At 48.2% G+C, this 15656-nt stretch overlaps 1 protein-coding gene across 2 annotated transcripts in view; it reads left to right on the top strand.

Annotated features, from left to right (window-relative positions):
• Positions 1–15482, top strand: part of RELB (RELB proto-oncogene, NF-kB subunit) — a 29092-nt gene extending 13610 nt beyond the window's left edge. For both annotated transcript variants that reach the window (XM_059905038.1, XM_059905037.1), the window contains 8 exons: positions 1932–2089; positions 3457–3548; positions 3730–3861; positions 5420–5524; positions 10238–10453; positions 11270–11338; positions 11477–11554; positions 14673–15482. In XM_059905038.1, coding sequence (XP_059761021.1) covers positions 1932–2089; positions 3457–3548; positions 3730–3861; positions 5420–5524; positions 10238–10453; positions 11270–11338; positions 11477–11554; positions 14673–15058 — 1236 coding nt within the window. In that variant the 3' untranslated portion in view covers positions 15059–15482. The remainder of the gene's footprint in view (positions 1–1931; positions 2090–3456; positions 3549–3729; positions 3862–5419; positions 5525–10237; positions 10454–11269; positions 11339–11476; positions 11555–14672) is intronic.
• Positions 15483–15656: the final 174 nt, after the last annotated feature.

Raw genomic sequence — 15656 nt, 5'->3', positions numbered from 1 at the left:
AAGTCCAGCCCCAGTTGCCATAACTTCCCTTTTAAAAAAGAGAATCTGGAAATCTGGAATAATGTGATGTCTCATACTTTTAAAATGTAAGCTCCAGATCTTCCCCAACTTTTTTTTTTTTTAATTTTTATTTATGTATTTATTTTTGAATGTGTTGGGTCTTCGTTTCTGTGCGAGGGCTTTCTCTAGTTGTGGCAAGTGGGGGCCACTCTTCATCGCGGTGCGCGGGCCTCTCACTGTCGCGGCCTCTCTTGTTGCAGAGCACAGGCTCCAGACGCGCAGGCTCAGTAATTGTGGCTCACGGGCCCAGTTGCTCCGCGGCATGTGGGATCTTCCCAGACCAGGGCTCGAACCCGTGTCCCCTGCGTTGGCAGGCAGGTTCTCAACCACTGCGCCACCAGGGAAGCCCATTCCCCAACTTTTAAAAAAAATTATTTTATTGAAGTATAGTTGATTTACAATGTTGTGTTAAGCTCTGCTGTACAGCAAAGTGATTCAGTTATACATATATATATACATTCTTTTTCATGTTCTTTTCCATTATGGTTTATCACAGGGTATTGAATAGAGTTCTCTGATATACAGTGGGACCTTGTTGTTTATCCATCCTATATAAGAGATTGCATCTGCTAACCCCAGACTCCCAATCCTTCCCTCCCCTACCCCGCCCCAACTTTTTATTCTAAAAAAAAAAATCCTTTAAATCTTTTTTTTTCTAGGTTTTTTGTTTGTTTGTTTCATTGAGGTATAACTGATATACAAACAATGCATGTATTTAATGTACACATTTTGATGAGTTTAGATGAAAAATATTTTAATCTCCAGAAAAATTAAAAGAAGAGTACAATACGTACCTGTGTACCCTTCACCTATATGTACCAGTTGACATTTTGCCCCATTTGCTATATCTGTCACTCTCTCTCCATACACACAACACACACATACACGCATGCACAGTGCTCACACACACACACAAATACACATTGTGTTTTTTGCGGACCCATTTGCAGATGAGTTGTAAATATCATGTTATTTCACCTCTACATACTTCAATGGGCATCTCCTAAAAATAAGCTCCTGCATGTCTAGGACACTCATTACCATCCCTAGGAAAATTAATAATATTCTATAATATCATCTAATATACAGTCCATACTTAAATTTCCCAATTGTCCCCCAAATGTGTGTTTTATAATTGTTCCCCCCCCAATCCAGGATCCAATCAAGGATCCTATGTTGCATTTGGTTATCGTGTCTCTGTAGCCTCTCTCCTCTTTTTTTATGTTTTTTTTGAAATTTAGTTATATTTGATCAAATCTTAAGTGCATAGCTCTAGGAATTTTGACATATATATATATACACTGTGTAACTACCAGCCAGGTCAAAATACATTTTTTGTTCTCTTTTAACCCAAAATATGACACCCGTCTCTTTATTGTCTTTCATGACACTAATATGTCTGACCAGATGACCACAATTTGGGCTCTTCTGATGTTTCCTCCTGATTAGATTCCCGTGATGCACTTCTGAAGGGGCTGTCATAGAAGTGACGTGTTCTTCCCAGTACATCCCATCAGGGGATGCCTGTGTTACTTTGGCCCCATAGTGGTGATGCTGATCTTGATCACATGGTTAAGGTGGTGTCTACCAGGTCTCTCCACAATTAGTATGTTATCTGTGGGCTGTACTTGGAGACCTTGCGTGCATGCAGTTTTTTTAAAGTCGAGTGGCGAAAGAAAGCACATCTGTGGGGCAGCTCTCATGTTATGAGGCCCCCAGGTTGGAAGCCTCCAGTTTAGGATCCCGGAGGCGTCTTCAGCAAACCTTCCTCCATCGTCGGGGGACAGGGGAGGGGCGGGGAGCTACCAAAGGAGGCTCGGATGGGTGCAGGTGTCTGCAAAGGGACCCCAAGAGCACCTGTCTTCCTGCAGCTCCGGGATTGTGGAGGGCTGCGGGAGGTGGAGGTGACCGCGTGCCTGGTGTGGAAGGACTGGCCTCACCGCGTTCACCCTCACAGCCTCGTGGGGAAAGACTGCACGGACGGCGTCTGCAGGGTGCGGCTCCGGCCTCATGTCAGCCCCCGGCACAGGTACCTGAGCCCTCACCCCTCACCCTTGGTCACGGAGATTTTGAGGGGCTGAGGATCACCCCGGAAAACCTTAAGAGCAGGGACAGCTTAGCCAGACTCTCCCCACTGCATCTCCTAGATGGGGAAACCGAGGCCTGGGGGCCGTGGAGGGTCTTACCTAGGCCTGGAACCCTGCCGCACACGCATTCACACGCATTATATTTATCCCCATTTTGTAGAGGAGGAAACTGAGGCTCAGAGAGGCGAAGGAGCCCAGATAGCCAATGGCAGAGCTGGAATTTGACTGCAGACCTGACTTAGCTGCAAGTCCCATTCTTTCTTTCGCTTTATAATTTATATGTTTTTAATTTAAAAATTTAAAGGTTAAAAAAAAAAATTTAAAGGTTCAGAAAGGGTGTGCAATGAAAAATAAATTTCCTTCCATCTTTGGTCCTCTGGCCACCAGTGCCCCTTTCTGGAGGCAGCTAAAGATATGCTATGCATATATATTTTTTTCCTTCCCTTATGAATGGTAGCAGACATTTGCACCTTGTTTTTATGTTCCAGTACATCTTAGAGATAATTCCTGTCAGTACATTTAGAGCTGTCCTATCCTTTTTATTGACTGCATAGTATTCCAATGTATGGATGCACACAATTAATTAAGTCCCTATCAATGGGCACCCACAATGGTTCCAATCTCTTGTTGCTCTATAACTAACTGTGCTTCAGTGAACAGCTTCACATATATACTCTTTCTTCTGCAGGATGAATTCCTAAAAATGAAATTGCTGGCCCCAAGTCTGTGCATTTATACTTTTAGTGATTTATAAACTTAGTGAAAATGTCAGCTCCATGAAAGCAGGGATTTTATCTCTTTTGTTCCCTGCTGTATCCCCCAGTGCCTAGCACAGTCCCTGGCACACAGTAGGTGCTCAGGAAATATTGGTAGAATGAATGAATACTGCCATGTTGTCCTCCAATATGTGATTGCTGGGGCAATTTACAGTCCCACCAGCAATGGCTGAGAGTGCCTGATTCTCCACAATATCACCAGCAGAGGGTATTGTCAGACGTTTTGATCTCTGCTGTTTTGATGAGTTTTTAAAAAAATTGGCATCACATTGCTGTTTAATTTGCAGTTTTCTTATTATAAGTGAGGTCAACAGGTGCTTTCCTGTGGTAAAGATAAGTTCTCTCAAGAATTCTCCACACCCCTGAAGGGTTTGAACCCCAGTCCCCTCCCAATGCTGGGACCCCTGGGCCTGGGGGGCTTTAGCCTCTGAGACTGTGAGCCCCAAGACAGCATCTACCAGAGCCGTCCTGTGGGTTAGGGCTACACCTGCCCCCTCAGGATTACCTCCCTTCCCCCCTTCCCCCCGACTCAGCTTTAACAACCTGGGCATCCAGTGTGTGAGGAAGAAGGAGATCGAGGCCGCCATTGAGCGGAAGATTCAGCTGGGCATCGACCCCTACAATGGTGAGTCCCCACGCCTAGCCTCAGCATTCCGTCCTCCCAGACCCCTCGCCCCCTCTGCCACCCCTGTCCCCTCGCCTTCTCCAGTATCCCCCATCGCCACAGCCCCATCCCTTCCCTGTCCCCTGTCCCCCAACCAGGGTCTCCACCCCCCACACTCAGCCTTCCCATATCTCTCCCACAGCTGGGTCCCTGAAGAACCATCAGGAGGTGGACATGAATGTCGTGAGGATTTGCTTCCAGGCCTCATACAGGGACCAGCAAGGACAGATGCGCCGGATGGACCCTGTGCTCTCTGAGCCCGTCTACGACAAGAGTGAGTCGAGGGTGCTGTTCCATTTGGATTGTCTTTGGCTGCGGGTACCAGAAAGCCCCACATACAATGGCATGAACAAACAGGGAGTTCTTTTTTTTTTCTCAGTTATTAAGGCTGTTCCTATTGCTTCAGCTGCTCAGCTATATCTGGGTGCTGGTTCAGCAGCTCTGTGATTCTCTTGGGCTTTCCCTCATGGTCATGAACTGGCTGCCATAGCTCCAGACATCATGTCTGTGTTCAAGGCATGATGGGCAGTGACACCCTGTGTGGTGTGCAGGCTGTACACTGCCCAATTCTAGGGGTCAGCATTTACTAGGTAGCCTCTGGGAATGGGGCTTTCTGGTGTTGCAGAATGCACAACCAGTACAACTATACTAGGCAGCCCTTGAGAAGAGGCAGCATGAGTAATAATCTCTCTCTCTTTCATAGAGAAAATAATATATTCCTCAGAATCACCCTGGTAGACATTTCCTTATGTCTCATTGGCCAGAACTTGGTCCCACGGCCACCCTTAGTTGCAAGGGAATCTGAGAAAGCAAGTATTTAGGTTTTTCATCCTCTATAGAGGGGTACAGGTATGGAAGAGGAGATTGGGAATGGCTGTTAGATTTTAGCCAGCCTACAGTGACTGCCACAAGCATCAAAATGGGCAGGGATATTAATTCAATCAGGACTTTTATGGGTGCAAGAGATAGAATCCCAACTCAAATAAGGAAGAAAAGAAGAATTTGTTCCATTAACTAAAAATATCCAGAGGTAGCACAGTGCTTCAGGTCTGGCTGCATCCAGGTTATCAGAGATGTCATTAGGGATCTCTTTCCATCTCTCAGCCATGCTTCCTTTATGTTAAGAGTCACTCTTGGCAGGGCTCTCCCATGCAGGGGCAAAATAACTGTACGCAGCTCTAGTCTTACATCCTACCAGCATGGCACTTCTCCCCTGCTCCCAAAGAGAGATTCTCTTACTCAGTATTTTTGCTCAGAGTCCCAGGGCTGTCTCTCATTGGCCTAGTTTTAGTCATGTCCTCCTCTCTGACTAATCAGCTGCAGCCAGAAGGAGGCGATACTCTGACTTGCCAGGTCTAGGGCAAATGATCACTGCTGAGCTGGGAGTGGGCTCCGCCCTACCCAATCCCCATGACTGAGGTGGGGGGTGGTTCCTTAAAGGAAAACTGGGGGGGGGGCTGTTAACAGAAGAAGGGCCAGGACTGCTAGACTGGCAAAACAACATGTGTCCACTACAAGTTTCAGGCCATTAGCCCTCATCTAAGGCTCATCCCTGACTCCTGACCCCACCAACCCTGAGGTCTGAGGGTCTCCCTTTTGGGCAGACACTCACCGGACCTCAGCATGGAGGACTCATGATCGTCCATTAACCCCTTCTGCCTGGGCATCTTCTTTTTCCACCTGGACCACAGGTTCCAGAAGGGTCAGGCACCCTGGCTTCTCCATTTCCCACCTCTCCACACCCCAGGGTGGGCACCCATGGGGTACCTGGTAAGGGTTTGATGACTGAATTCTCGTTTTTTCTGTGTGCCTCTTCCTCTCCTCTTTCCCAGAGTCCACAAACACGTCAGAGCTGCGGATTTGCCGAATCAACAAGGAGAGCGGGCCGTGCACGGGTGGCGAGGAGCTCTACCTGCTGTGCGACAAGGTGCAGAAAGGTGAGGGGCCTGGGGCAGCGAGTGGGCGGAGTGGGGTCTGCCGGCAGGGGCAGCTGGGGAGCCCGTAGGATGAGAGGGTGAAGAAGAGCCAGTTAACCAGGGGAGCCGAGTAGAAGGGTCCAGAGCTTTGGTTTTGGAGTCAGAGAGAAACAGCCAATTGATTCATTCACTCACTGAGTCACTCACTCACCTGCTCACTCATTCATGAACAAAGAAGGAGGCACAAACAAACAAACAGTGCTGGCCTGCGCTGGGTACCTGGCAGGCCTTGCCATCATGAGCTCCGGGGGACTCTGGTATTAAAATCGTGGAGCTGCATAAATAAATGCTTTAGGACAGTTGGATCAGGGCTACGAATGGAGAAAATGGACAGTGTTTCCACATGATTCACATCTGTTCAAATGTCAAAACCCTTTTTCAAATAGGGTTTTTGGGTGTTTTTGTTGGTTTTTAAAAAAATTTTTTGGCCCGCGCCCCCTGCATTGGAAGGGCGGAGTCTTAACCATTGGACCAATTAAAAATAGGGTTTTTTGAAAAGAAAAAACAACCCAGGATTGCCTGGGGGGAGAGCTTTCTCTTTTTCTTTTTTTTAGTATTTATTTATTTATTTGGCTGCGCTGGGTCTTAGTTGCGGCACGTGGGATCTTCGTTGCTGCATGCGGGATCTTTTTTTTTTTTTTTTTTTAATTGCACATTTTTTTTTTAAATTTTATTTATTTTTGGCTGCCTTGGGTCTCCATTGCTGCGCGTGGGCTTTCTCTAGTTGCGGCGAGCGGGGGCTACTCTTCATTGCGGTGCCCACGGGCTTCTCATTGCGGTGGCTTCTCTTGTTGTAGAGCACAAGCTCTAGGCATGCAGGCTTCCGTAGTTGCAGCACGCGGGCTCAGTAGTTGTGTCTCGCGGGCTCTAGAGCGCAGGCTTCGTAGTTGTGGCGCACAGGCTTAGTTGCTCCGCGGCATGTGGGATCTTCCCGGACCAGGGCTCGAACCCATGTCCCCTCGTTGGCAGGCGGATCCTCAACCACAGCACCACCAGGGAAGCCTATCTTGCTCTTATTAAGTGCCAAACTCTGTCCTAAGCACTTTGTATGTGTCATTTATTCAATCATCTAATTGCCTAACAGTTCTATGAGGTAGATTCTCTTATTCCCCTTTTACAGATGAGGAAACTGAGGCACAGAAAGATTAAGTAACTTGCTCAAGGTCACAGCGGTAGTCAGGTAGAGACAGGATTTGAATCCAGCTGGTCTGTGCTTCTGGGAGGAAAAGTAAAAAATAAAGAAAGGGAGTTGAAAAAAAATCAGGAAGACGGTGCAAATGTAGTATCTGGAGGTAGATAATGCTGAGGAAAGGGATAGAGAGAGATGGCTGGAGGTGTTGTGGGGCACAGTTTGACTTAGTGGGGCCAGGGAGGACCGCTCTCAGGAGACGACACTGGAGCCACGAAGAATCTGTGTGGCCATGTGAGGAAGAGTGTTCCAGCAGAGGGAACAGCAAGTGCAAAGGCCCTGAGGTAGGAGCAGGCCTAGTTGTTGGAGGAACATTGAAGCCAATGGGGCAGGAGGGCAGTGAGAGGGGAGGAGGATTGGAGAACATGCTACAGCCTCAGGAATCCCCCGCACAATCCTTTCTCAGGTTGTATGGTTATATAGTTAACGTCTATCTCCACCCCCACCCTCCCGCCCCTGGGTTGTCTGGGCAGGACCTGGGAGGATCCTGGTGAGCAGCTGTGTCCCCAGAGCCACCCAGTCCAAGGCCAAGCACACATGAGGTTCTCAGGGAAAAAAAAAAAAACAAACAACATTTTTTTTTTTTTTCCTGATTCTCTCTCTCTCTCTCTTTTTTTTTTTTCTGCAAGGTTTACTCTTTTTTTTTTTTTTTTTTTTTAATGGTTCTCAAACCTAGATGATCTTCAGAGTCACTTTTATTTTTATTTATTTATTTTTTTAATTAATTAATTATTTTTTTTTTTTTGGTTGTGTTGGGTCTTCGTTTCTGTGCGAGGGCTTTCTCTAGTTGCGGCAAGCGGGGGCCACTCCTCATCGCGGTGCGCGGGCCTCTCACCATCGTGGCCTCTCTTGTTGAGGAGCACAGGCTCCAGACGCGCAGGCTCAGTAGTTGTGGCGCCCGGGCTTAGTTGCTCCGCGGCATGTGGGATCTTCCCAGACCAGGGCTCGAACCCGCGTCCCCTGCATTAGCAGGCAGATTCCCAACCACTGCACCACCAGGGAAGCCCCCTGCAAGGTTTACTCTTAAAACAAAACATTTTAACCATTTTAAAGTGTATACTTCATTGACATTTAGTACATTCCCAAGGTTGTGCCACCACCACTCTCTGGTTCCGGAACATTTTCATCACCCCAGAAAGAAACCCAGTACCCATTAGGCAGTGACTCCCTATTCCCCTCTCTTCCAGCCTCTGACATCCACCAGTCTATTTTCTGTCTCTATGGATTTACCTATTATGGACATTTTATATAACAGAATCATACAATATGTGGCCTTTTATGTCTGGATCCTTTTACTTAGCGTAATGTTATGAACGTTCATCCATGCTGTAGCAGGTATCAGTGCTTTGTTCCTTTTTATGGCTAATATTCCATAGATGGATATATCCCATTTTGTGTATCCATTCATCAGTTAATGGGCATTTGGGTTATTTTCACCTCTTGGTTATTATGAATAGTGTTGTTTTAGACATTTGTGTATCAGTTTTTGTTTGAACACCTGTCTTCAATTCTTTTGGATATGTACCCAGGAGTGGGAGGTTCTTATAAGATTTTGAATGAATGAGCAAATGGTTATTGGGTGGCTCCTCTGTGCTGGGTTCTGTGCTAGGCAGTGGTGGGACACAGCAGTGACAGAGACAGGCCCAGCCTCTGCCCTCACAGGGCTCTCAGTTCAGAGGGACGTAGGGAAAGAAAGACAAATTACAAATGTGAGTAATGCTGAGAGGGAAGAAAACAAAGTGCTGAGATTGAACAACAGGAAGTCCAGACATGGTCCGGGCATCTGGGAAGGCTTCCCAGAGGAGGTGATATTTGAGCTGAAATCTGAGGAATGCCAAGGAGGCTGTTAGGAGCCTGGGAATTGGGGTCAGGGCAGGCAAACTGTTCCTGCCCTGGGTGAATGATTCGAGGTACATGTGAGTCCTGTTCCATTATTCACTCACTGACTGATCTCGGGCAGGTGACTTCACCACCCTGAGCCTGTTTTCTCATCCCTAAAATGAGCTGGTGTTAGGATGAGATGGGATCCCACGTACCTAAAAACTACACTACAGAGAGTTAGCATTTACTGAGGATTTCCTGAGTGCCAGACCTGGAGCTAGTATTTTGCATAATACTAATAAAAACTATCAGACTTAACATGGACTTAGGAGCACCTATTATGTTAAGCCCTTTTCTAAGCCCTTTTCTTGGAGTGACTCATTTAATCTTCCTAACAACTCCTGTGAGGTGAGTACTATGACTTTCCCTCTTGAAGGTGAGAAAACTAGGCCCAGAGATATCAGTAACTTCCTCAAGCTGTAAGAGCTGGTGGTGAAGAGCTCTAGCCTGCCTGGATTCCCATCTTGGCTCCACCCTTGCTGACTGTGACCTTGGACAAGTGACTTAACCTCCCTGTGCCTTTGCTTTCCCCTCAATATAATGGACTTCCTAAAGGTAGTTTTTTCATAGGATTGTTATGTGTCTTAGAGGCAAACCATGTCTGTCCAACACATATAAAGCCTCAGTATATGGAGTTAGTGTGATGAGAGGCAATGCAATAAGACAAGAAAAAGAAATAGTAGGCAGAGTAGCATACTGAATCCCGACTATTCTGCTACCAGCTGTATGACCTGGGGTTAGTCTCTTAAACCCTCCAAGCCTCGGTTTCCCCATCTATGAAGTGTGTGTCTAGAAAAGAGTTAACATAGCAGGTCTGAGACTGTTAGCCTTTGGAAGCCCAGCTTACAAGGTTGACCCTTGGCTGGCTTTTGGGAACTTTGAGAGGGCTCCTACCATTCCCTGACTGTTAAGAGTGGCTCACTGTACCTAAACCGTACAAACAATATGGTTTGTGTGGATCATTTGCTTTCCTTCTGGGAGTCTGGAATTTTGATATGTGCCAGTTAGAGGGAGCCTACTTGACCAACTCCCAGTAAAAACCCTGGGCAGTAAGTCTCTAATGTGCTTCCTCGGTAGAAGCATTTCATGTGTGTTGCCACTGGGGGCAGCAGTGTGCGGTGTGCATGTTCTGTGTGACTCCCCCTGGGGAGAACTCTTGGAAGCTGGCACCTGGTTTCCTCTGGACTTCGCTCCAGGCACCTTTCCTCTTTACTGCGTATGCATCTATCTTTTCCTGTGATAAATCGTAGCCATGAGTACAACTATATGCTGAGTCCTGTGAGTCCCCTTAGTGAATCACTGAATCTGATGGTGGTCTTGGGGCCCCCTGATAAGGTAGAAATATTAATTCTACCTGCCTTTTGGATTGTTAAAGGATTAGATGAGTGTGTGTGTGTGTGTGTGTGTGTGTGTGTGTGTGTGTGTATGTCAGTGACTGGCACACGGTAGGTGCTCAACAGAAAGTTAGCTGCCACTATGATTAGTTTTATTATGATTAGTTTTATTCTTAGAAATATTGGTGTTGATTTTGGGGGAGGCTGAGTGAGTTGGGTCTCCGGTGGACCAGTGTCCTGGCTCAGCTGACGCCCGCGCTTTCCTGCCAGAGGATATATCGGTGGTGTTCAGCAGAGCCTCCTGGGAAGGCCGGGCTGACTTCTCCCAGGCCGACGTGCACCGCCAGATTGCCATTGTGTTCAAGACACCACCCTACGAGGACCTGGAGATTGTTGAACCTGTGACAGTGAACGTCTTCCTGCAGCGGCTTACTGATGGGGTCTGCAGTGAGCCTCTGCCCTTCACATACCTGCCTCGGGACCATGGTAACCACAGCCACCCAGGGTGACCCATCGCCTCAGAGACTAGGTCTTTGGTCTTTCTTGGGGTGACCCAAAGGGAAAAGGGGAAGAGGCAGAAGTAGAATGCAGGCTCAGAGTTGCACAGACTGGGGTTCAAATCCCGGTCTGCTGCTTACTGGCTGTGCGATCTTGGCTTCTCCTAGCCTCAGACTCCTCCTGTGCAAAATGGAAATAATAATAGTACCCATTTTATGACATTTTGGGACTATTTAATCATTCCTCCCCTCAGCACGCCTGCTCATGCCTGGCCCTTGCTGGGTAGTGCTGAGAACATAGCGGTGACTGAGACAGCCCCAGCCCTACCCTATGAGGCTCATAGTCTTATGGGGAGAGGGGGGACAGATCCATTCCCATACAGTGACAACCAGAGTGGGCAGGGCTGGGATTGGAATTGCTTACGGAACTCGGATTGCCCAGAGTGGGGCACCTGACCCAGCCTTAGGGTTCAGGGAGAGCTCCCTAAAGGAGGGGACGGCTGACCTGAGGATGGGAGGATGACTAAGCAATTCTCCAGGGAAGTGGTACAAGTTGAGGAAGAGTGTTTGAAGCAGCGGGAACAGCAAGTGCAAAGGCCCTGAGGCAGGATTGTGTCTGGGACGTACCGGTGTAGCTAGAAGTGGATTTGGGTTTTATTCTGATTAAGATGTGGACATCTATTTGCATTGGTTGGGCAAAAACCAGAACAGCACAACAACTTCCCAAATGGTCTCTATAATTAATTCTTAATTAATTCTTATTTTTAACGGATTATTTTGTATGCCTCTGGTATCTCCTAAACAGACAGCTATGGTGTGGACAAGAAGCGGAAACGGGGGCTGCCCGACGTCCTTGGGGAGCTGAATAGCTCTGGTGTGTTCCCTCTGCCCCTTTTCGCATCCCTCTCCAGGTTACTGGGAGGGGATGACTGACCCTACCGCCCTGGCCCACCCCAGGTTGGGGAGGAGGGGCTGTTGGGATCCAGGGGTCCTCATCTCTGCCTTCCCTCAGACCCCCATGGCATCGAAAGCAAACGGCGGAGGAAAAAGCCGGCCTTCCTGGATCACTTCCTGCCCAGCCACAGCTCAGGTGGGTCCTGGCTCAGTGCAAGCCCCTGCCCACAAGGTGGGCTGAGGGTGAGCCGCAGCCCTGCTTTTCTGGCCTTTTCAGGCCCCCCAGGAGCTCCTACTAGGGCAGTGCCTCACCACTTAGCCAGCAACATAAAGTGGAAAGAATAGTGGTTCTGGACACAGTCTGGAGGCTCTGATCTCCACTGGGCCATTTACCTGCTGTGTGACCTTCACCAAGTTGCTCTACCTCTCAGAGCCTCAGGGCTCCTCTGAAAAGTCTCACCACATACCTACCTCACTGACCTTTTAAAATTTAATGTATTTATTTTTACAGACACTATATAATGATCACATAACTGCTTTGTGTGTGCTTACTCACTTAATCTGGGTAATCACCCTGGGGGGGGGGTGCTGTCATCTCCCCCCATGCCCCACCCCCATTTTACTGGTGAAAAACTTGAGGCCCAAAGAGGCGATGTCTCTTGCCCAAGGTCACACAGCCAGTCTGAGGTGGAGCGGGGAGCTGCACCTGGGCGTAGGTTTAGATTAGTGATGACATGTGAAACCAGTAGTAGGGAGTAGACGGTAGATAAATGGGGGTGGTGTCAGAGCCAGCCAGCCTTGAATTCAGCCACCCTCTGGCCTCTTCTACTGCAGCCTTCGTCTCAATTCACATGCCAGCCTCCAGTTCCCATGAATTCTAACCCTGTCTGGCTGTCATCCAAAGCCTCCCCACTCGCTGACCACTAGCTCTAAGAATGCTGTCCCCAACACCCCAGCGACCCCATGGCGCCCAGCTGCCAGCCAGCTGCCAACCACTCAGAGTCTGCTGAGCCTGGACCACTCCAGCCAGTCCCACCCTGAAGGTTTCAATTATCACCTGTTGTCCCCCCAACCCACTGTAACCAATGCCCGACAGCTCTGCCCCTAGAAACCCCCAATCCTAGTCCATTTCATCAACCTTCGATTCCCAATCCCCAAAGCCTCTCCTCATCAGCCACCTGTCATTCATCCACTTGTTCTGTCGCCCTGATTTCCCAGTGTCTAAAGTTCCCCTCTCTCATCCTTGTGGCAAAGCTGCCCTGGCACTAGAGTGTGATGGTTAGGAGCATGGCCTCTGGAATCAGACTGGGTTTGAATTTGAGGACACAATTTAGCCACTGTATGACCTCTTTGGGCCTCAGTTTACTTAACTTGCAGATGGAGACCCTCCCTCTTAGGGTTCCTTCCAGAATTTAGTGAGGTCACATCACACAGTTATTTAGCACAGTGGCTGACATAGAGTTAGTGCCCAGGAAATGTTAGGAACTTGCCAGAAAGCAGGAATGCCACCTGCATTTGTTTAACTGCATTTGATCATGTTTAACTGCATTCATAGCAAAACCCCAAATAACAGGAGCTTCAATAGGATAGAACATTATTTCTCCTCTCACATAAGCACAGTCCAGAGGTGGGTGGTCCATGGATGGTTTGGTGGCTGCATGATCATCAGAGACCCAAGCTCCTGCCATTTTCAGCTCATAGTTTCCACCTCATGGTCCAAGGTGGCTGTTGCAGCTGCAGCCATCACGCCCACATTTCAGCCAGCAGCATTTAGTCACATCAAGCTACAAGGGAGGCTGGGAAATAGGAGTTCAAGCAGCGCAGTGTCTCTTTCTGAGACAAGTGTAGTCAACCTTTGCTGGTGAGGTTTGTCTTGTCTCAAAAAGAGAGACTCTCCCACAGTGACACCATTTTACTATACAATTTTGGGACTTGTGACTTCTCCCTTGGGTCTCCCATGGTGTGGATATTTCACTTTTTGGTTGTCTTTATTTTGGGGGGGGGGCTTTGGAGCCTCCTCTTCTTCCTCATTCTTGGGGAAAACTCCCTAGCACTACAGGAGCATGATTTCAACCCTGCTTCTGCAACTCACCTGTGGACTGCAAGTTATTTTGCCTGTTTGCTTATTAAATGAGAATGATCCTATTTTTAGTTTTTTGAGAAACCTCCAAACTGCTTTCCACAGTGGCTGTACCAATTTACACTCCCACCAACAGTGTAGGAGGGTTCCCTTTTCTCTACATCCTTGCCAACATTTGTTATTCGTGTCTTTTTGATGATAGCCATCCTGCAGGTGTGAGGTGATATCTCATTGTGGTTTTAATTTGCATTTCTCTGATGATTAATGATGTTGAGCATCTTTTCATGTGCCTTTTGGCCAACTTTATGTCTGCTTTGGAAAAATGTCTGTTCACGTCTTCTGCCCATTTTTTAATCGGGGTGTTTTTGATGTTGAGTTGTATGAACTTTATATTTTGGATATTAACCCCTTATCAGTCATATCATTTGCAAATACCATATGACCCAGCAATTCCACTCCAGGTATATATTTTTAAAAAAATGAAAACACTAATTTGAAAAGATACATGCACCCCAGTGTTCATAGCAGCATTATTTACATTAGCCAAGAAATGGAAACAACCTAAGTGTCCATCAATAAATAAATGGATAAAGAAGATGTGGTACATATACACAATGAAATACTACTCAGCCATAAAAAAAAAAAAAGAAAATTTGCCACTTGCAGCAACATGGATGGACTTGGAGGACATAAGCTTAGTGACAGAGAAAGACAAATACTGTATGATATCACTTACATGTGGAATCTTAAAAAAGAAAAAAGCTAGTGAATATAACAAAAAAGAAACAAACTCACAGATACAGAGAACAAACTAGTGGTTACCGTAGGGCGAGGAAAGGGAGGAGGGACAAGATAGGGGCAGGGGATTAAGAGGTACAAACTACTATGTATAAAATAAATAAGCTATGAGGACATATTGTACAGCACAGGGAATATAGCCAATATTTTATAATAACTATAAGTGGAGTATAACCTTAAAAAATCGTGAGTTACTATGTTGTACACCTGGACCATATTGGACATCAACTATACCTCAAAAAAATTATTTTAACAACAACAACAAAAAAAGGGAGATAGAGAACGGTGATAGTCCCTACTCAGAGTTTCTTCTTGGCATTATAGGATGCCACACTGATAAAGCATTTAGCAACAGAGGGGGCATTTGAGTTAGGGCCTGGCCGGAGGTCGACCGTAAAAGCCCACCATACTTTCTTCTTTCTTCTCATCCCTGCAGGCCCGTTCCTCCCGCCATCAGCGCTGTTGCCAGACACAGACTTCTTCCCTGGCACTGTATCCCTCCCAGGCCTGGAGCCCCCTTGCGAGCCGGACCTCCTGGACGACGGCTTTGCCTACGACCCCGCTGCCCCCACGCTTTTCACCATGCTGGACATGCTGCCCCCAGCGCCACCACTCATCAGCGCTGTCGCGGGCAATGGGGGTGCAGGGGCCGCGGTCGGGGAGCCCCCCGGCCCCGAGCCGCTGACTCTGGACTCGTACCAGTCCCCGGGCCCTGGGGACGGAGGCACTGCCAGCCTCGTGGGCAGCAACATGTTCCCCAATCAGTACCGCGAGGCGGGCTTTGGGGGCGGCCTCCTGTCCCCGGGGCCTGAGGCCACGTAGCCCCCGCGGCGCTGGAGGAGAGGCGCTGGGTGGGGAGGGAGGTGGAAGGGGCCGTGCGAACCCAACCAGGATATCCAGCACCCCCATACCCTTGGGCGGCCCTTGGTCAGTCTTCCGACGTTCTCATCCTTCTGAATCGGACATCTTCAGCGCTGGCGAGAAACTCCGTAGCATCGGTTTCCCCTGAGCCCATTTTACAAGTGAGAAAACTGAGTCTGGAGAGGAAAAGGGGCTTGCTTGGCTCTCAAGCGCTAGCTTGTTGAAGCTGCTGCCTCAGCCTTCACAAGCGGGGGCACCTTCTCCAGGCGGATTCTGTTGTGTACATATGGGAGGAGGGTGCAGATCCCCCGCCCTCCGTCCCCAGGCTTGAAGGTGGGGGGTAGGTTGTTTGTTCTGAGTCTTCCCAATAAAGATGAGATTTTGAGCCTTGGGGGTCTCTTCCCTTCTCCGCTTGAGAAACACCCGCGGCCCTCACGTACAAAGTCTCCAGGATCTCCTGACACACCGCTGATCTCCTCCAAGCCCCGCCCCTCCCTCCTCGCCCGAATATAGGCCCCGCCCCTCGCGTTAGCGGAAGCACCCTGCGCCAGGCTCCGCC

This window comes from Balaenoptera ricei, chromosome 19 (assembly GCF_028023285.1).
Source record: "Balaenoptera ricei isolate mBalRic1 chromosome 19, mBalRic1.hap2, whole genome shotgun sequence".
Taxonomy (NCBI): Eukaryota; Metazoa; Chordata; class Mammalia; order Artiodactyla; family Balaenopteridae; genus Balaenoptera; species Balaenoptera ricei.
Note: the sequence above shows the minus strand (reverse complement) of the source record. Positions and strands in the feature narration are given on the sequence as shown.